General features: G+C 50.0%; 1 protein-coding gene across 3 annotated transcripts; it reads left to right on the top strand.

Annotated features, from left to right (window-relative positions):
• The first annotated feature begins 891 nt into the window (after nt 1–891).
• SLC7A7 (solute carrier family 7 member 7) lies at nt 892–19,006 on the top strand. 3 transcript variants are annotated; one of them, XM_083410436.1, is made up of 11 exons: nt 892–1,311; nt 1,462–1,700; nt 2,542–3,075; nt 9,015–9,140; nt 9,623–9,767; nt 10,944–11,067; nt 11,397–11,500; nt 13,513–13,609; nt 15,504–15,653; nt 16,832–17,015; nt 18,630–19,006. In XM_083410436.1, exons 3-11 carry the CDS (start codon nt 2,544–2,546, stop codon nt 18,710–18,712), a joined length of 1,545 nt encoding a protein of 514 aa, XP_083266562.1. In that variant the 5' UTR covers nt 892–1,311; nt 1,462–1,700; nt 2,542–2,543; the 3' UTR covers nt 18,713–19,006. The 3 variants fall into 3 exon arrangements, with proteins under 3 accessions (XP_083266562.1, XP_083266561.1, XP_083266560.1); XM_083410435.1 differs by lacking the exon at nt 1,462–1,700 and having other exon boundaries at nt 2,520–3,075; XM_083410434.1 differs by lacking the exon at nt 1,462–1,700 and having other exon boundaries at nt 898–1,311.
• Nucleotides 19,007–19,534: the final 528 nt, after the last annotated feature.

Here is a 19,534-nt window from a genome sequence, read left to right as displayed (position 1 = left end):
ATGCAAGTGGACTCCTCATGCATGATAACTGGAGCCCAAACCCGCTTGCATTTCAGTGAAACCAAATCAATGCGTGTTTCTGCCTGTGATACAACTGAAATAAAAGGCGCAGGAACACAGCCAGTGAAAAAGGTGGCAGCCCTAAATTTAGCCAGGGGTGGGGGGTGGGGTCAGGGTGTTAATGTAACAGGGTGAACCCCTCCCCTGCTGCTCTTGTCCCAATTCTCTTACAGCGTGATCCTGTGTATACTTGCTAGGTCCTCAGTCCCACACTCTTTATTGAATGGGGCTTGCTCCCAGGGAAGTGTACAAAGGATTGTGCTCTTGCAGTGTAATCCTGTTCTTGTCCCATTGAATTCGATTAAGCTTATTCCCAGGTAGGTGTGCATAGGGTTGCAGCCTGATTCAAAGCCCTTATATGATTTACAAATGTGCAATAATGTGTGGCTCATTTTATCCAGAAAAGATTTGCAAGTAGCCAGGATGCAGGGTGTGTGTTGTGTAGCAATTGTCAAGAGTCACACAGGACTTTTTCTGTCTGAAGAAGAGTTCGGTGTGGCTTGGAAAGTTGCCATCGCGTGTGATTATATACAGTCTGGGAAAAGATAACATTTGAAGTTTGGGATTCCCACTTGCCATTCACTTGTCAAGTTGTGAAAATAACAACTCCCCTGCTCCACCTCCCAACTACTAGTATCAGAAGCAAAGGTTAAGTCTGTGGATCATAGAACTGCATAGTTGGAAGGGACCCTTGAGGGTCATCTAGTCCAACCCCCTGCAATGCAAGAATGGTGGCAAGATTTTCATCTTGAACCAATCTGACAGGCTTGGTTGCCTTCAGGATGATAACCTTTTCATTTTGAACCATTTGCCCCGGTAGGTCTAGCAAGCTGCCGATTCCCACAGGTCTCTTTGTCTCTGAAGAGGCGCTCTGTGTGACTTGAGAGGCTTGACGTCTCACAGGATGCATGAGGGAGCTGCTGCGGGAAACTGATAGCGCCGTTTGCGAGGGTGCACACGAATGATACATTCCTGCAGGAAGCCAATTCTTGGACGGCTCAGCCATGGGGTGCCCCAGAGGCACTGCCAGTCCTCTTATCTCCCATAGCACTCCTCCTGCCCCCACCTGGCACCAGACGGACCTTGGACTCGGTCAATGGCTCACCCTCCTTTACCCCCCTCACCCCGCCCCCTGCAACCCTGGTTAGTTCCTCATGTTAAAAGTGCTGTTCTGGCAGCTTCTGTCTCTTTATTCTTAAGCTGGTGTGGGGATAAGACGACAGAGCAGGAGGAGGAACTGCGCTGTGGACTGTGAGTATCAGTCAGTTTCTCTTTCCCATCATCCCCATCTATATGCCCCTTTCTGTCCCCTAATAATAGTGTGTGGGAGGTGGGTGGGAATCCAGCCCCAGAACTGCTCTCTCAAAGCTGAAACCCACCCTCTCTTTTCCTGGTTCCCAGCCCCCTGCATTCTCCACCCCCCCCCCAGACACCTCTCCCTGGGCAGAAGAGGAAATCTACAGTGACTAGCTCCCAACCTCTTAAGATTACCCAACCATTACCTGTTCGGGCTGTTCAGATTTAAGAGATAGTGCCTAGGTAACCTCAGTGCCCCAAACTCGCTTGCTGGACTCGCCTTCCAGAAATGAGGATCAAGGTTCTAGTGCTCATTCTTTGCAGTTCTCCAGGCAAATAAAGAGGTAAGAACCAGGCCCTGGGTTCCAGTATCTGGGAGGCAGAGGGACATCTGCCTGCTTCTAGCACTTGTTTGTCTCCTGGGATAGCATGCTCCCCGCCCCCTGGGAAAGTAGAGGCACTCTTGTCCGGTTTCCTACCTGCCTGTGCATGCCAGCTTACACCCCCAACCTCTTTTCTCCCAATGCCCTGTCGCAACTTGCGCCTCCTGGAAGAGAACGCCATCTTTTTGGGTGTTGTACCTCCTAGAGCTACTGCTTTATATTAGCAAAATGTGCCATGAGTACAGCAGAAACGGGAGAGTGTTCTTCAAGTTGTTAAGGAGTTTGGGAACCGCTGCCTTTAATGTGCAAGAGACAAACCCATCTTCTTGGTTTCGAAGTGTACCAGGTGCATGAGTACAAGATGCACTAGAGCTCAAATGCCTCAGGTCTCGAAACACCTGAGAGATTGCTTACATCCCAACAGACCCTCTTAGATGCTAAGATGGGCAGAAGGGGTCCTCTTGGTAGTTCCTCCCCCCTCTGAGGCTGGGGTGTAGCTGGAGTGGCAGGCCAGGAGAGGACATGATCTCTGGTGAACCCCTAAGGCGTGGGTCTTCCTCCCCACAGACGTGGGTCTGGCACCTTCATTATATAGCTGGAGGCTGAAGACACCCCTCCTTACCCTGGCTTTTGACACTTGAGGCGTATATTTTTATCTATATGATTGTAAACTGTCTCAAATGGTTTTTAGTGTTACGTTTCAATGATGCAGCTTGCCCTGGGAGACCTTATGGTTGCAGGGCAGGTGATTAATAAGAATAAGAATAAGAATTATAACAGAACCGTTCCTCTTCTTGCCAAGCTATGGCCAAGACCACCCGCTATGAGGCGACTCCTCAGGATGAGCTGCCGGCCAACTCAGTACCCAACGGGACCTCCTCCCGCCAGCCCCTCAAGGACTCCTCCGGCACGTCTCCCGATGACTCCATGAAGCTGAAGAAGGAAATCTCCCTGCTCAACGGAGTCTGCTTGATCGTGGGCAACATGATCGGCTCGGGCATCTTCGTCTCGCCCAAGGGCGTGCTGATGTACAGTGACTCGTACGGCCTCTCCCTTGTGGTCTGGGCCGTGGGAGGGCTGTTCTCTGTCTTTGGGGCCCTGTGCTATGCAGAACTGGGCACCACCATCAAAAAATCAGGAGCCAGCTACGCCTACATCTTGGAGGCCTTTGGGCAGCTGCCGGCCTTCATCCGCCTGTGGACTTCTCTCCTCATCATTGAGCCCACCAGCCAGGCCGTCATCGCCATCACGTTCGCCAACTACCTGGTGCAACCCGTGTTCCCGTCCTGCGAGGCGCCTTACCTGGCAGGCCGGCTCTTGGCTGCCGTCTGCATCTGTGAGTGAGACTGCCAGCGGGGAGAGTATTTGGGGGAGCCCAGCGGGGCTGTGTGAAGTTTGTTGGGAGGGGGGCATGAGTCGCTGTTTGAAAAGTAAAAAAGCCCTGGCAGTACCTGAGCTGATTCAGCCTCAGGTGGGCTGAAAGGTAGCCCTTTCCCCCCTTATCTAATCTCCCATTGTTCCTTTATCTTTCTCTCCTGCGACCTTTCCTTCCCAGTTCTGGGAAACTCGTTCCTTCCTTGGCAATGGTTTTGAATCTCCGGCATAAGGGAAGCTTCAGACTTTGTGCTTTTGCCAAAGCTCCACCTTGAGCTTCTGGAACTGGGCGTGGGATGGACCCAGGAATTCTGACACCCACAACATGCCTTTAGCTATGGGAGTACCACTCCCCTCTCCGCTTTGGAAGGGGCGGCAGGGCAGGGAAGCAGAATTTGGGAGGGGAAGGGGTTACTGGGTATAACCAATAGATATGGCTGTTATCTCAGATAAGGCCCGGCTTCTAGCTCCCCTTGCCCACAATACATCTCACTCCTCTAGTTAGACATAAAAGAGAAAAGTATAATTACTGCCTCACCAGGGCTCCACAGCCTTTATCAGCTGCCTGTTTGTTAGAAGTTAACCTTGTACCTCCAAGATGGAGAGATAGAATCATAGAGGTGTAGAGTTGGAAGGGACCCTGAAGCCCACCCAGCCTCATTCTCCTCCGCTGGAGCTCTAGGGTGGTCTCCAGGAAGAATGAAGGGGGTCCTGAGTCTCTGCTTTGTGGAAGATGAGTTGGTTAAAAGCTAAACTGTTTGCATCTGGGCAAGTCCGTGCCTGCTTGAGGCTGTTTGGGACTGGGTTTTGCCACCTGTTGCCTTGGACTGAGTCATGTGGGTGTAATTGATCGGTGGGGAGGGACAGACACTCTGCACATGCTCAGAGTGACACCGCTTTCACATCAAGCCTTTCTGACTCATGGTCTGGTGATCCATCAGTGGTGTCTAAACCTGGCACGAGCCTCTCCTTCGGGGCCTCTCGGCTCTCTGTTCCTCCTAACCCTGCGGGTAATTCTGGGTCTCTCTCAGGAAATGAGTGACTTCAGCTGGGAGACGGGCAGTGTGCTGAGTCGGCAGCTGTTGTCCAGATCCAGCTGGCGAGAAACGCAATGTCAGGCTCCCCGAAACCGCTCCTGTTGCAACACACAGGAATGTGACAGCTGAGGGAGGCATGAGGTCAGGCATGAATGCCGGCGGTGATGGGAAGCTAGCTGAGAGCACCCCACAAGCCCAGTGTGCCTTTGAGCAAAGGGTGCCGGGAGAAGGTTAGAGCAGAGGATTATGTGCCCCCCTGCTGCTGCCCAGGTGCTCAGTTCTTTGCAAATGCTAACTCAGCAGCAAAAGGTCTCTAAGTTAGGCCAGTGTAGTAATCCCCATTTCACAGATGTAGAAGCTGAAAGATTCATTAACCACAAACCCCTAAATTTGGGATCCCCCAAAAACCTCTTGTAGGGCAAGTGAATGGGACAATGTTGGAGTTAATGGGGGATACCCCTGGTTTGAGTATCAGTTACTTACGTTTGGGGGGCACTACAAATCATGGGGTTCACACTACAAAACCATGGGGTTCGCACTACAAAACCCAACAAAATGACCATGAAACATTGGCACAGGTTATGTTATGAATCGGGACAACAGCAGATTTCTGCGTGTTAACTACGAACCCTGGTTTGATGCACCAATTACTCAGTTTGGGGAGCCCTGCAAAACATTGGATTTGTCCGACACAACCTTACAAAACGACTGCAAAACCCTACGAACGGTATGGAGGGTATTCCAAATTTTGGGGTTTGTAGTTAATGATGTTGAAGCTGAAAATCAGAGATAGAAAGAGAACCTTTCTTAAGGCAGTGCCCTGAGTTTCTATAGTGAGATCTCTCGAGGATGCAGTCCTTGCTCTTCTTAACAGCTGCCTTGCCCTAGATGTGCCGGGAGCTCACATCCACATCATGGAATCCTGGGAACTGCAGTTTACCCCTCACAGAGCTGCAGTTCCCTGGTGCCCATTGCAAACTACAGTTCCCAGGATCCTTTGTGTGGGTGGGTAAAACATGATCATTAAATGTATTGTATGGATGTGATGTATGATTGTCTCCTGGTGTGAGATTCCTACTGGCTTGTCCAGAATGCCATCCTTAAGGCCAGGCTCCTAATGCTGAGACTCAAGTCTGCTTTGAAGAGGAAAGCTGCCTCTCTTTGATAAGGAAAGTGCCCTCTGTTCATGCTCTGTGGCACCCTTGCTGTCAGGCAGCCAGCTGCAAGAAGTAGCAGCCAGCACTCCTGCAAGTGTATTTCTAGGTGGAAGTGGGGCGAACCATTAGACTTCCTTTTCTTAATGGGTTGGAAGAATATTCGGAAGGGTAGTTCTGTCCCCTTCTGCCCCAGATGTGTGGAGCCCAAGGGGCTTGTTCACACACAATGCTTCCATTTTAGGCTGGGTCACATCTAGCCTCAGATGAGATTATTTGGAAGCTAGGCTGGGACAGAAAAGGTGGATTTGAGATGGGCTTGGTCCCCCCCTCCCCTGAACTGGGGAAACTGGGCTGCTTCGTGCTTGGGGAATTGCTGGAGCCATGTGCAAGTGAGTGCAGCTCACGGTATGCGTGGTTTTCTCTGTTCAGAGCATGTCACCCGCCTGATAAGAGAGAGGAATTTATGGCCTTGTTTATAAAGAAGCAGAGCCGTTGTTTGCAAGGTGTCCCCAGTTCCCCCCACTCCTGCCAATAGGAAAGCTCCATCCACACCCTGGAGCCAAGGGGAAAAGGTACAAAGTGTGTGTGGGGGGAACCTTCTCTGAGCCCCCCTGCCCTGTGTCTCGCATCACCCTCCTGCTGGGTTTGGGCGTCTGGTAGAAAGCTGAGTCCCACGCAGCCCCTTGAGTCACAACAACTTGTTCCTGGAATAAAGATAAAGATAAAGGTGATCAGAGTGCCAGGAGCCGGAAAGGGATAAACAACCAACTTCTCCACCTCCTCTCGAGGAAGTCCCATCTCCCTCCCTCTTAATTCAAACTCTGGATGATCGTTTGTGCATTAGCCACAATCCTTGTTATGTTGGCCCATGTTGTTTGGTTTTGTGAATGTTACCTTTTTTTATGAGGGGCTAGGATGCTGATGCCCCCCCCCAAGCTTCTCAGCCTGCAGAACCACCAGCCCTGCTTTGCATCCTCCTCAAGGATTCATGGTGGGTGCATGGCTGTGTCTAGAAGCCAGAAGGGAGGGTGGAAAAGGTCTGTCCCCGAAGCCGAGACACCTGCCTTCAGACATAAAAAGACCAGGAGCTGCCTTATACCAAATCAGGCTGTTGGGATCTGCCTGACTCATTGCGAACACTGACGGCCAGTGACTTTGCGAGGTTTTGGGCTGTTGTAAACAAAATCTGCTCTTTTTCCCTTATGGGGTATCCAAGAGCCCATATAGAATCCTTACGTAGGTTCCCTATTGGTAGGAGAAAATAACAGAGGCCAACCAGAGAATATTGAGAAGCAAAGAAGCTAGTAAGCTTGATCTTTATTGATCTTTTGCAACAGGGTACTCCCCTCTCACGCAGGAAAGGAGGAGGAACCCAGAAAAATCGTGCGCAAGGCCTTATATAGATACTTTGAAATTGCCACCCTGTAGATCAAGACCACCCCCAGAAATATCATACATACATCACAGAAGGAGTGTAGCACAAAACCACCCCCCCAGATACATCATACCTACATCACAGAATAGGCAAAATTGAATGTTGTTTTTCTCCTGGCCTTGTTTATCTCCTGTCTCGCAGGTTACTTGATTGGATACCCTGCTTACTAGATTGGATTGTCTGGGGAGCCTGGCCAGTCTTTTGTAATGATAAATACTTAGTTCCTGGGCCATGTCACAGGCTCACACCCTATTCAAAGACAGACATACCCTTAAGACAGAATTTGCGAAGGAAAAGACAATGGGGAGTTTTTTCCATTTTCCTTTGACCTTGCAGAGAAAACATTAGGTCAGTTTGGGACAGTTTGGGAATCAAAAATGGTTTCAGGTCGGTCTTCCTGTGCTGAGCTATGTACCGGTAGGTGCTTGGTTGGTACACTTATGAACATTACCATATATCTAAGACCTCCTATCACAGGGCAAAGGCGCATTCTCTCGGTTCTGCCTGGAACCTGGGACTTCGGCAGACCCCACTCCTTCTCAGGACTAGGAATAGGTGATAGACTCTGTGCCCTGTGTCCCACCCCCAGCCCCTTTCCATCTTTTGCTCCAACTCTTGGGTGCCCTGTATCTATCAGATCACACACATGCAGGAAACGAGGAGAATGAAGGTCGCCTTTTAGCTGGGGCAATGCGTTCCTTTTGGGCCAAGGCTAGCATCCTTGCTAGACTCGTTTGCTGACAAGCCATTTCCCAATGCTTACTTTCGCTCTCTTTTTCGCTCGGTCTTGCATCACAACCCAGGAAGGAAGTAGGACCAGGGCTATGAGGATTGGACTGAGCTCAGCAGCTGCATTCATTTTCCATGGGAATAAACAGAAGCCAAGCAAGTAGCGGGGTCTAGGAAACACCTCCCCACCCTTTAAAATCGCAGAGAGTCAGGATTCAGATTTTGTCTCCCAGTAATATCTTGTGAATACACACTCTTTTTCACATCTAGGAGGTGCATGTGAGAGCATCATCCCATGACAACGGGAAATGGAGATTGGAGGGTCATAGTGGTGTGGGGTGTGTGTGTGTCTGTCCTCCTTTGTGCCTGGTCCTAGACTAGAGGTGGCTGACTTTTGGACCCAGGGCTGCATTGCCTCCTTGCAACTCCTCCAGGAGTACACATGCCAGCCACGCCCTTGTGCATCACAAGACAGACAACACACACCCTTGCAGAGAGGCTTCTGTTAATAGCAACTCAAGCCCAAGAGACCCACAAAAGAAGAAGAGTTTGGATTTGATATCCCGCTTTATCACTACCCTAAGGAGTCTCAAAGTGGCTAACATTCTCCTTTCCCTTCCTCCCCCACAACAAACACTCTGTGAGGTGAGTGGGGCTGAGAGACTTCAAAGAAGAGTGACTAGCCCAAGGTCACCCAGCAGCTGCATGTGGAGGAGCAGGGAAGCGAACCCTGTTCCCCAGATTACGAGTCTATCGCTTTTAACCACTACACCACACTGGCTCTCAAAAGTGGGGCAGTTAAGGGGTCAGGGAGTCTCCTCCTTCACCAGGTTACTCCAGGGGTGCAGCCACCCCATTTGCGTGAGGACGCCTTGGAAGGTTTGGTCCAACGGCACTAGACTTTTGTACCTTTTGTTCTATTTGCTCTTCGTTTGGAGCAACCAAGGAACTCAGTCCCTCCAGGCGAAGTCTGACCCTCCAGGCCTCTCTGTCCAGTTCTCAGAACTCTCCCCAAACCACATCCCTCAGCAGCCCTGCTCTCTCTTTTGCCTGGCTGGATCTCGGCCTTGATCTGCGATGTTGTCTCATGTTTGCCTGGGTAGAGAGAGGTGTGTGTGAAAAACTCTGATTCATACTTTAGAAAAGTTGCACCTGTTGCTCCACCCACTTTTGCCACTGGCCCCGCCCATGACTGGGAGGTGGCCCCCAGGAGGTTCTCTACAGGGGAATGTGGCCCTTGGGCTGCCAAAAAACAACGTTTTCTCACCTCTGCACTGAGAAAATAAAATAGAGTCCAGCAGAAAAATTACTGGGCAGCTGCGTCAATTTCTCCCTCTCCTCTCTTTCTTTCTCTTTTCCCCTTTTAGGAATCAGCCACTTAGGCATGCATTTATATTTCCGTATTGGATATACATTTGAAATTGGAGAAGGGAAGGATTCAATGGGACTTTGCTGTGTATGTGGATGGTCTAGGGTAGAGGGGGCTGGTGTAGTCCAAGAGCCCCTTGCCATGGGATGACTTCTGGCTTGTTTTCTCTTCCAGGCCTCCTCACTTTCGTCAACTGCGCCTATGTGAAATGGGGCACGCGGGTGCAGGATCTGTCCACATACGCCAAGGTGCTGGCTCTCATTGCCGTGATCATCGCCGGCGTGGTCCGCATCGGGCAAGGTACTCCCATCTCTACCCCTGGTCTCCCCCCTCTTGCCCTCCCTTCGCATTAAGGTTTAGAACGGACAGATGCACATAGGCCTAGAAGTATTGGAGCCTTCTTGACCTTTACTGTGTTTCGACCTCACAGCCTTTTGGTGTAGGCCTCTGTGCCCTTTCTGCAGTGGGAAAGCTGAGTTAGTGGTCCACTGCAGGCAACTCACTGAACCCATGTCTGAGGCGAGACTTGAACCCAAAGCCCAAACCCAGACAGACCCACAGCCCACTTTCCCACATCTTGTGGCTTTGTGGGCTTCCATTTGCACCTGAACAATTTTCGCCTGACAGCTGTGAGCCTCTAGCAATGGCTTGCGCGAGGGAACAGTGTGTCAGCACCACAGATGGGACTTTTGCACCTATTCCAATTTTCCTCAGGCAGGATGTTTTCTCATTGCAACTAGAAGTTGACCGATTGACCCGGATGTGGTTATATTTCCATGTAGGACATTCGCAGAACTTTGCAGACCCTTTCGAAGGATCCTCCTGGAACACGGGGGACATTGCGCTTGCCCTGTACTCTGCCCTCTTCTCCTACTCGGGATGGGACACCCTCAATTTTGTCACCGAAGAAATCAAGAACCCTGAAAGGTCAGCATTTGCAGAGAAAAGCGTGGCTTTCATCCTCAGCTAGCGAGACCGATGTGTTTTGGCATTTTGTGTGGAATGAGGCTGCAGGGACCTATTGGACAGCGCCTGTGACATCCCTAGGGACAAGCAACATTGTTCCCTCCTTAAAATATGTGCTCTGCTTCCAAAGGAATTGAAACTGACTAGCCTTAAGTACCACCCTCCCTCCCTGCTTTCTGCTGCAGAGAAATGGCTTCTCCATACTTTGCCTGGAGAGTTGTTTTTAAAACAGCTGAGCGAGAGCTCTCCCTCTTGCATACTTGAAAACACATCATACAGTCTCAAGAAATGAGAAAAGAAAATGTGTGTGTGTGTGTGTGTGTGTGTGTGTGTGTGTGATGGAGTTGTGGTGGCCGAACCCCGGTGTTCCCTTCCATTCTATAAGTAGCTGAATTTCCTTTCCTCATTTTAATGGGCTTTGTTTGGGATGGGCTCTTGTGGAGGAGTTCTGCCATCTAGTTGCCACAGCTGGGCAATCACAGTCCGGGGACTGCTGAGAGAGGTTCAGCTTGCTTCCTGGGTCCTGCCGTGGGCTTGGCAGTGAAGGGAGACGCTGTGTGAAGCCTAGCATAAAATGTATTGGGTTTTGCAGAGCAAGCTGTAATCTAAAAATCCACTTTCAGCTAAAGAATTGTTTAAAGGGATCTCTGCAGAAACGTTGATTTGATTGAATCAAATAATAGCTTGGCTTAAGAGGGAGGAGGTGGCAGTCTTGCAATTTTCATCACAGCAAAGCGAGTCTGCAGAGTCAAGCACTGTATTTTCTGCTTAGCTGGAGCATTTTTTCATTTAACACCCTGCTCTGCCGCCTGGTAATAATTTTCTCAATATTCTTTAGTACAGCAGGCAAATGAAAATAAAGGAAGCCAAGGGTGACACCGAGTTTCTTAGGCTACTTAGGGAGCAGGGGATTCTGGGAGCTGAGCCTTGGGGAGTAGGGGATTCTGGGAACTGGGTCTTGGGGAGCAGGGGATTCTGGGAACTGGGCTTTGCAAAGCGGCTTTCTAGGGCCTCTGGGTGGTAATGTGTATTCTGCTAGCCCTGGGCATGACCGGGTTGCAGGAGTAGTGCCAAGGGAAGTACGAAGTGGGCGGTGGAAGGGAGTTAACACTGTTTTTCCTCACTGCCATTCCTCAGGAACCTTCCCCTTTCCATAGGCATCTCAATGCCCATCGTCACAGTGATCTACATCATGACCAATGTGGCGTATTACACAGTGCTGAGCAAGACGGAGATATTAACAAGCGACGCTGTGGCCGTGGTGAGTAGATCCCGTTCCCTCTTCCTCCCGCCCCCAAACGACAAGTCAGTTTGGAATCCAGTTGGCTGGTCCATGGAGGGCCATTAGCGTTGATCATTTACTCAAAAGAACAACTTCAAAGGGACATTAGTACAGTGTGAAGTAACAGAGGGGCAATTCATGAACAATTTTGTTGCAATGATTCGCAACGAGTTGCATTCTTCCCGCCTCAGCCTCTTGGGAGTACAGGCGCAAGTAGTCTCTTGTTGAGTTGGGAATGAAGTTTATACTAGAAACCCCCTGCAAGGCATTCACCAACTCATTTTCTTCTCATGTTCTCTTCCTTCCAGACCTTTGCCGATCAAGTATTTGGAGTTATGAACTGGACGATCCCTCTTGCTGTCGCCCTGTCCTGCTTTGGGGGCCTGAACGCTTCCATTTTAGCGGCTTCCAGGTAACCTGCATGCATCTCCCGTTATAAAGATGTGTGTCTGAATGCACATGCCTGCCCGGCACTCGTGTGCATTCCTACACACACTTCCGAGAGGTTTTGGACCTTCTGCTAGAGTTCACATGTGTGTTTGCTACGAATATGTGTTTGCCCATGAGAGGTTCTCGTGCAAGAACAGTAAAGAAAGGTTGGTTTATTACAGGGGTCAGCAAACTTTTTCAGCAGGGACCCGGTCCACTGTCCCTCAGAGGTTGTGGGGGGCCGGACTATATTTTGAAAAAAAATAATAATGAACAAATTCCTATGCCCCACAAATAACCCAGAGATGCATTTTAAATAAAAGCACACATTCTACTCATGTAAAAACACCAGACAGGCCTCACAAATAACCTAGAGGTGCATTTTAAATAAGAGGACACATTCCGCTCATGTAAAAACACGCAGATTCCTGGACTGTCCGTGGGCCAGATTTAGAAGGCGGATCCGGCCCCCGGGCCTTAGTTTGCCTACCCATGGTTTATTACATGAAATGAGAGACAGAGCGTATAAATGTTGCTTCAGGCAGCAGAGTTGCAAGATAAGTGGGCAGCAACTTGTAGAGTAAAAAAATCCCTAACTATTCCCCAAAGCCTAAAGAACGTGAGCGTGACAATTTTGCCACAGAACCTACAATACAAAACAAAATAAGTAAGGTGAGGGAAAATGTATACCTGTCCTATCATGACTCCTAGTGTCAGGCTGGTCTTTGACCGTGTAGAGTCAAAAGGGGCCGATGTTGGTGCTTTTAATATCTCACTAACCATTGAAAACCTTAGGGTGTAAGTGCTGTTTTGAGCCAATGCATTCTCAACATTGAGGGGACAGGGTCTTTGGGATGGGTGATTTGTTAGATTACCTACATTCCTATTCTGTTGTCTCTTCCTACAGTTTCCTGCCTATTTCCCTATTTTGTTTACCCTGCATAATTAGGACTTGAAAGAACATAATCCTAGTTAGAAATTGCAAGACTGGTTATCTTGTTTGTTTCCTGAGTTCCGAGTTTATCTCTTTTTACAGGAGGTGTAAATTAAATTTTGCTGGTAGCACCAGATTACTGTGCTAGCCTTTACCTAAAGTATTAAGAAGGTCAGGAAGCCTTACATGACATGTTCATGATAAGGAGTTGTACCGGGGTCAAGAAAGTTCATAACGGAGATCTCCTTCTATTTCAAATTATGCCAACTTTTACTTGTGCCCATGATCTTCAGAAATAAACCATGGAAAACGTTCAGATTGGCCCACGCCAATCCACTCCCAGCCCTGGGAGTCATTCAAAATGTAATTTTGGAGCTCTTCCATGAATGGATTAACACCTACTCATTTTCACCAGAGGAACCGTGAACCACATTTGGGAGGGGGGAAAGGTCAGCTGTTTAGAAACTAGGTAACTTTCCACTTTTGTGCAAAGATTCTGTTTTGCACGGAAGTCTTCCCCCATGTGGTAAAGCTTCTTACATGTGAGAAAAAACAAATGCCTGGATCGACCCTCAGAAACTCACCTGCGATCCCAGGAAACTAGGGCTAAGGCTGTCAGTGTGGATGCTAGCCATGTGACGGCTGTGTTCTCTGCCCACTGTTGGTGGCAAAATGGATCTGAATCTGCCCTAATTTTACTTCACAAGAGGAGGCGTTGTGCCACCCTGCGGGTATGGTAGACCACTCTGAGTGCCAAATATATATCTGTTTCTCAGAGAAAACCCCACCAGCAAAGTTATTAAGCAGAGGAAGAGGGATTGCAGGAGTCTGGGCTGTGGAAGTGCTTTGGGAAAGGCCGGTTCCCTTGTCTGAAGGGAGCGTCCGTTCTCTTGTTCTTTTGAATTGGCACAGTGGATTCTGGGAACTGTGCCAGTCCCCGGGGGGGGGGGGGGGAGCAGCCTGACCCCTTGCCCTGCCCCTCTGTGGGTCTTGGTCACCAGCTAGGACAATTCTGCTCTGCCTCAGCCAGCAGCTTCCTTACGCTCCCTCTCTCTTGCCAGGTTGTTTTTCGTTGGTTCCCGCGAGGGGCACTTGCCTGATGCCATCTGCATGATCCACATCGAGCGGTTCACGCCTGTGCCAGCACTGCTTTTTAACGTAAGTCCTGGGTAGCCGGGGAGAACACCCTCGTCTGCATGGCAAGGGGAGGAAGGGAAGTCAGTCTTCCAAAAACACACAGACACACAAAACCAAAACGAAAAGCAAAAGCCAAAAAGGGCTCTTTGTAGCTCTTGGCAGCCTTGTGTAGCGGGAGTTGACAGACCTCCCCAGGTTCACTGGCTAAAGACAGCCGCCCTGATCTCCTAATCGGCTTAGATGGGATGGGGGAAACTGAATTTGTTACTGATCAAATATTTTGGAATGCAAGCTCATTTATTGGACTGCTGCATTTCAATTAAAAACCCCCTGTGAATGAACACACACACACACACACACACACATCGACAGAGAGGAACCATATGCCTATTTATTCAGAATCACATCCCACAGTATCTGCAGCAGGGGTAGGGAAGGAACCTTTTTCATCCCGAGGGCCGCATTGCCTTCTGGGCAACCTTTTGAGGGCCGAATACTGAAAACCCAGAAGTGACTGCTTCTGTTTTCGAATGCGCCTCGGAAGTGAAAAGGCTTCCAAGGCCTGTTTTTCTTTTTTTTTTCTATTGACTTTGCAGCCAGCCCTTTGATCCTTGGTTTTCGAACGTTTTGGAAGTCGGATGGACATCCGGAATGGATTACGTTCAAAAACCGAGGTTCCAGTGTAATAACTCCCTTCAAGGGCGATGTGCAAGATATAATAAAAACGGTTAAAACAACCAAAAGGCAAATGTAAAACAATATAAGCCAGACGTCTTATGGCAGTGATCTATTCTTCCTGCTGGGAAAGCTTAAGTGAAGAAATTTCCCGAAACTGCAGGCTGTGGTCACCTGTCTTATCTCGACAGGAATGCTCTTCCACGGAATCGGGGCAGCCGCACCAAAAGCCCTGCTCTGAGTTCGTGCGGAGCGGCCTTTCTCCGCAGACCACAGCAGCCTAGATATCGCTCCATCTGTGAGGCGAACAGGGCTGGGTCTTGGATGCGAGGCTGTCCTAGAAACCACCAAGACAGCTGCCCTCAGCTCCAGGAAGGAAGACGGGGGATCAAGCGCCATGAGTCAGCACCCAGAATAGCACAAACCTGCACTCCTGGGAGATCTTGTGGGGAGAATGTGGGTGGCCCTTTTTGGAAGGGCCGAGTTCACGGAGTCACAGCCTTCAGGGAGAGATGTGTCTACGTGTTTGGTTAGACGGTGGATGCTGTGTTGTTCATTGCATTTCTGTGCCTCATTTTTTCTCTAAGGAGCTCAACGTGGTTCTTCCCCTCCTCGTTCAATCCCCACAACAGCCCTGAGAGCTAGGCTAGGCTGAGAGAGGCAGGGACCAGCCCAAGGTCATCCTATATTGTTTCCAATTCCTTTGTTTATTATTCATTTTATTGATGTGATACGTATTTTTATAGTTATTTGATTTCAGAAAAGCATACATCTTTACCCTGGGAACACCCCTCCAACTTTGGTTCAGTGATTATTTTCCCCATGGGGATGTGTGGAAGATTACAAAGATTATTTTAATTAAAATATCACGTTATAAATCTTCGCTGTGTAGCAAGGATTTATTATGCTTTAATAATAATAATAATAATAAGTCTGGTCTCCCATGTCCTGGTCTGATGCTCTAACCAGGCATGTCCAAAGTCTATTCCGGGGGCTTAATCCGGCCCACCACTTGGTTAAATCCAGCCCCTGTGGCAGTTTATTTCTTGGGGTAAAATCCTAAAAAAAAAACCCTCAACAACTTCAATCCTAAGGAAAGGTCAACAACTTTGGTTGGCCCCCATGGCCCTTCACTTCATCACATTTGGCCCTCTTTGAAAAAGGTTTGGACACCACACACCGACTTCCTAGCAGAGCTTATCCCACTTACCATCTATCCCCCCCCCTCTAATTGTCACAGGGAGCCATGGCACTGGTCTACCTCTGCGTGGAGGACATTTTCAAGCTCATCAATTACTACAGCTTCAGCTACTGGTTCTTTGTGGGCCTGTCGATCGCGGGGCAGCTCTACCTACGCTGGAAGGAGCCGTCGAAGGAACGTCCCCTCAAGGTAGGGCAGGGAAAACCCTCAAAACTCGTCTTTAAAAAGAAAAATAGGATTCTGCAGCCTGCTGTTTTGTGCTTAAATTCACAAGGCACGATGCATGCTGTCCCTCGAATGCTTATTTAGGCGTTCTGCAGTGCTGATCACACACCCTTTCCTGTGAACGGTGCAAAGCCTTTTGCTGCATTAGACCAAAGTCCACCTCGTCCGGTATCCTTTGCAACGGTCCCAGCCAGCGGGAAGCGGTCCGCAAGAAATCAGCCCACGGTTCTTTGGGCTGCCTTCCTAAAACCGAGCTGCCTCTATGGCAGAGCATATGCGTTCTGCCCATGCCCCAGCATCCTTTGCAACACGTCATGGCTGTGGGCAGGTAGTCGCCGTGGCCAAGATTCCTGCCAGGAGGGGATGGGCCAGAATGGCTTAATAGGCAGAGCAGTGAGCTCCGTGCTGGAAAGCAATGGCCCCAGACTCCAGGAAAAAGGGTAGTAGTGTAAGGCTGAGAAAAGTTGATGAAAAGTCATTTCTCTCGCTCTGTATAATACAGTGGTACCTCGGGTTAAGTACTTAATTCGTCCCGGAGGTCCATACTTAACCTGAAACTGTTCTTAACCTGAAGCACCACTTTAGCTAATGGGGCCTCCTGCTGCTGCTGTGCTGCCAGAGCACGATTTCTGTTCTCAACCTGAAGCAAAGTTCTTAACCTGAAGCACTATTTCTGGGTTAGCGGAGTATGTAACCTGAAGCGTATGTAACCTGAAGTGTATGTAATCTGAGGTACCACTGTAGTAATAATTTTATTATTTGTAATCTGCCCATCAGACTGGGTTGCCCCAGCCACTCTGGAAGCGTGTGTGGCAATGACCATTAGCTTGAGAGGGCTCTGGAAAGGGGATTTTTGCATTCCCAGAGTGGTTTCTGTGCTGGTAGCTAAGCAGAGCTTCCACGTTCAGGTGCAGTATACCCCGAGGACTAGTCCGCTGGAGGCGAAGAAAGCTCATGGCTGCCCCCTTCAGGCCTTCCTTATGATCTCACCCAGCTGGCTGCTTATTGGAAAGAGACTGCTGTACCCATTGAACTGAGCTTGTTCCCCCTCAGTTCTTCGGAGGAGAGCCTGAGGTGAAGGCGGGGAGGCGGTTTGAGATGCCAAGTGCTTGCTTGACGCCCCTTTTTCTTTCCCCCACCAGCTCAGCATCGTCTTCCCCATCATCTTCTGCCTCTGCACTGTCTTCCTGGTAGCCGTCCCTCTCTACAGCGACCCCATAAACTCCGCCATTGGCATTGCCATAGCAGCTTCCGGACTGCCCGTCTACTACCTGGTGGTGAGGGTGCCTGAGCAGAAGAGGCCGCACTTCTTGCGCCGGGCTGTGGGTGAGTCAGAGGGGGAAACACCCCCCTCCATTTCACCGGTGGCTTCTTAGCTCTCCCTGCCCCACTGCTAGAACCACGCTTAAACCGCAGAACAGAAAATAGCATTGGGTCCCGTTATCGGAGGGAGCTTTGTACAGTGGTACCTCAGGATGCGAACGGGATCCGTTCCGGAGCCCCGTTCGCATCCTGAAGTGAACGCAACCCGCAACTGCGCGTCTGCATGTGTGCGGGTCGTTATTTGCCACTTCTGCGCATGCGCGCGATGTCATTTTGACCGACTGTGCATGCGCGAGTGGCGGAACCTGAAAGTAATGCGCTCTGTTACTTCCGGGTCGCCGCGGAGCACAACCCGAAAGCGCTCAACCTGAAGCATATTCAACTCGAGGTATGACTGTACTTTCCCCCACAATGTCAATTAAAGCAAACAAATGTGCTCCGTCTCTCCAACAGCCCTTTCAAGTGTTTGAAGAGAGCTACCGTGTCGTCTCTTAAATCAGCTGTCTTCTCTAGGCTAAACATACCCAAACCCGCCGAAGTCCCTATGAGGAAATGTCGAAGGGAGTCTGGTGCATTTAGTTCTGGAGATGAATAAGAGGGGACACGACAATATTTACAGTGGTACCTTGGTTGTCGAACTTAATCCGTTCTGAGAGTCTGTTTGACTCCCAGAATGGTTAGAAAACCATTTTTTGGCTGCAGGAGCTTTCAAAAAACATTTGCAAACACTCACTTCTGGGTTTATGGTGTTCAGGAGCCAAAACATCTGAGTACCAAGGCGTTTGACAACCAAGGTACGACTATATTGAAAATGCAGGAGGCACATTGCATAATTAGACTGTAATGCATAGGCAGAGTTGGAGGGGGCGGGGCTTATTATTATAATTCTAACAATAACCCTCAAAACCACCTGCTGCTTTAGGCCTGGACTGCAGGGGTTGCCAACCTTTCTAGGGCCCATTTGCAAACTGGAGAAACTGCTGCACTGACGTAGAGCCTGCAGGATCAGGCCAATGGCCCCTGTAGTCCAGCATCCTGTTCTCAGGATGGGGCCAACTAGATGCCCAAATGAGAAGCCCGCAAGCAGAATCTGAGCGCAAGAGCCCTTTTTTCCTCCTGTGCTTTCCAGCAACTGGCATTTTGAAGCATTTATGTCTCTGACCGTGTGGCGCTGTGGGTTAAAGCCTCAGCGCCTAGGGCTTGCCGATCAAAAGGTCGGCGGTTCGAATCCCCGCGGCGGGGTGCGCTCCCGTTGTTCGGTCCCAGTGCCTGCCAACCTAGCAGTTTGAAAGCACTCTCGGGTGCAAGTAGATAAATAGGGACCGCTTACTAGCGGGAACGTAAACGGCATTTCCATGTGCGGCTCTGGCTCGCCAGAGCAGCGATGTGACGCTGGCCACGTGACCCGGAAGTGTCTTCGGACAGCGCTGGCCCCCGGCCTCTTGAGTGAGATGGGCGCACAACCCTAGAGTCGGACACGACTGGCCTGTACGGGCAGGGGTACCTTTACCTTTACTTTATGTCTCTGACCGTGGGGAGAGAAAGCATAGCCACCCCACATATGCTCCCTGGCTCTCTCTGGCCTCGACCTGACATGTCCCTATCCTCCCTCCACAGCCTCCATGACGCGGCTCATCCAGCTCGTATCCTTGTGTGTCCTGACGGAGATGGATCCCGACACAGAAGCGAAGGATCAGTGATGCGGACGCTGCCCGGGGCAGTGGGGAGGCCGGCTTCTCCCCCTCGCCTGCTCCTTCTGTAACAGACTCTTTGGTGACCTCTAATTTATTGTTTGCTACTTGGCCAGACCCATTTGCGAGGAAGTCTTTGGGGACTCTGCCGGGACGGCTGTTGCAGGAACTGAGAGACTCGCTCGCCTATTTTTGTTCTCGTCTGTGAAACGCGGGAGTGTCTGTGTGTCCTTTCGCCCTCAGCAGCTAAGTCCCAATAAACCCTCAGGGTGCCACAGGTTTGCCTGTGGACGTTTATTCTTACCTTCACGCCTGCGACCTCCGAATTCTTGGGCCTGCTGTCAAATGAGCCTCATGGCAATCTTAAGACACACCTTAAACAATCGGACCAATGGCTCACCCAGCTCAGTCCTGTTTCTGCTGACCAGCAGTGGCTTGGCAGAATTCTCTCCCTGGGGATTGAACTTGCGACCTCCCGCATGCCCTAGCTCTGAGCTCTGCCCCTTCCTCTCCACGCTTAGGTTTTGCCGCCTCCTTTCTCGAGTCCCTCCCCTCCTTGCTTTCGTTTCCTTCTCAGTGATCCCTTTTCCACAGCCTGCCAAACCTATTCCTCCTAGAGTCCACTGGAATGTAAGTATATGCGGAATGTACAGAAGACGAGCCTGGTGGATCGGCCTATCAAATGCAGCATCCAACCAGGTGGCTTTGGGACCTGAGGGCAAGAGCACTCTCTGCTCCTCTTTCCAGCAACAGCCATTCAGAAGCAGCACTGCCCCCAACTGTGGAGACAGCAAGAAGCCACAGATCGCCTTATCCTCGCCTAATACGCTT

This window comes from Podarcis tiliguerta (assembly GCF_965153285.1).
Source record: "Podarcis tiliguerta genome assembly, chromosome: 13".
NCBI lineage: Eukaryota > Metazoa > Chordata > Lepidosauria > Squamata > Lacertidae > Podarcis > Podarcis tiliguerta.
This window is presented reverse-complemented; position numbering and strand designations above follow the sequence as displayed.

Bases quoted from the DNA above. Each gene is read 5' to 3' on its own strand.
- SLC7A7 (XM_083410435.1), top strand. From the start codon at position 2,544: ATGGCCAAGACCACCCGCTATGAGGCGACTCCTCAGGATGAGCTGCCG. The intron at 9,768-10,943 runs GTCAGCATTTGC...GCCATTCCTCAG, and splicing joins GAAATCAAGAACCCTGAAAG to GAACCTTCCCCTTTCCATAG. The intron at 11,501-13,512 runs GTAACCTGCATG...CTCTCTTGCCAG, and splicing joins TCCATTTTAGCGGCTTCCAG to GTTGTTTTTCGTTGGTTCCC.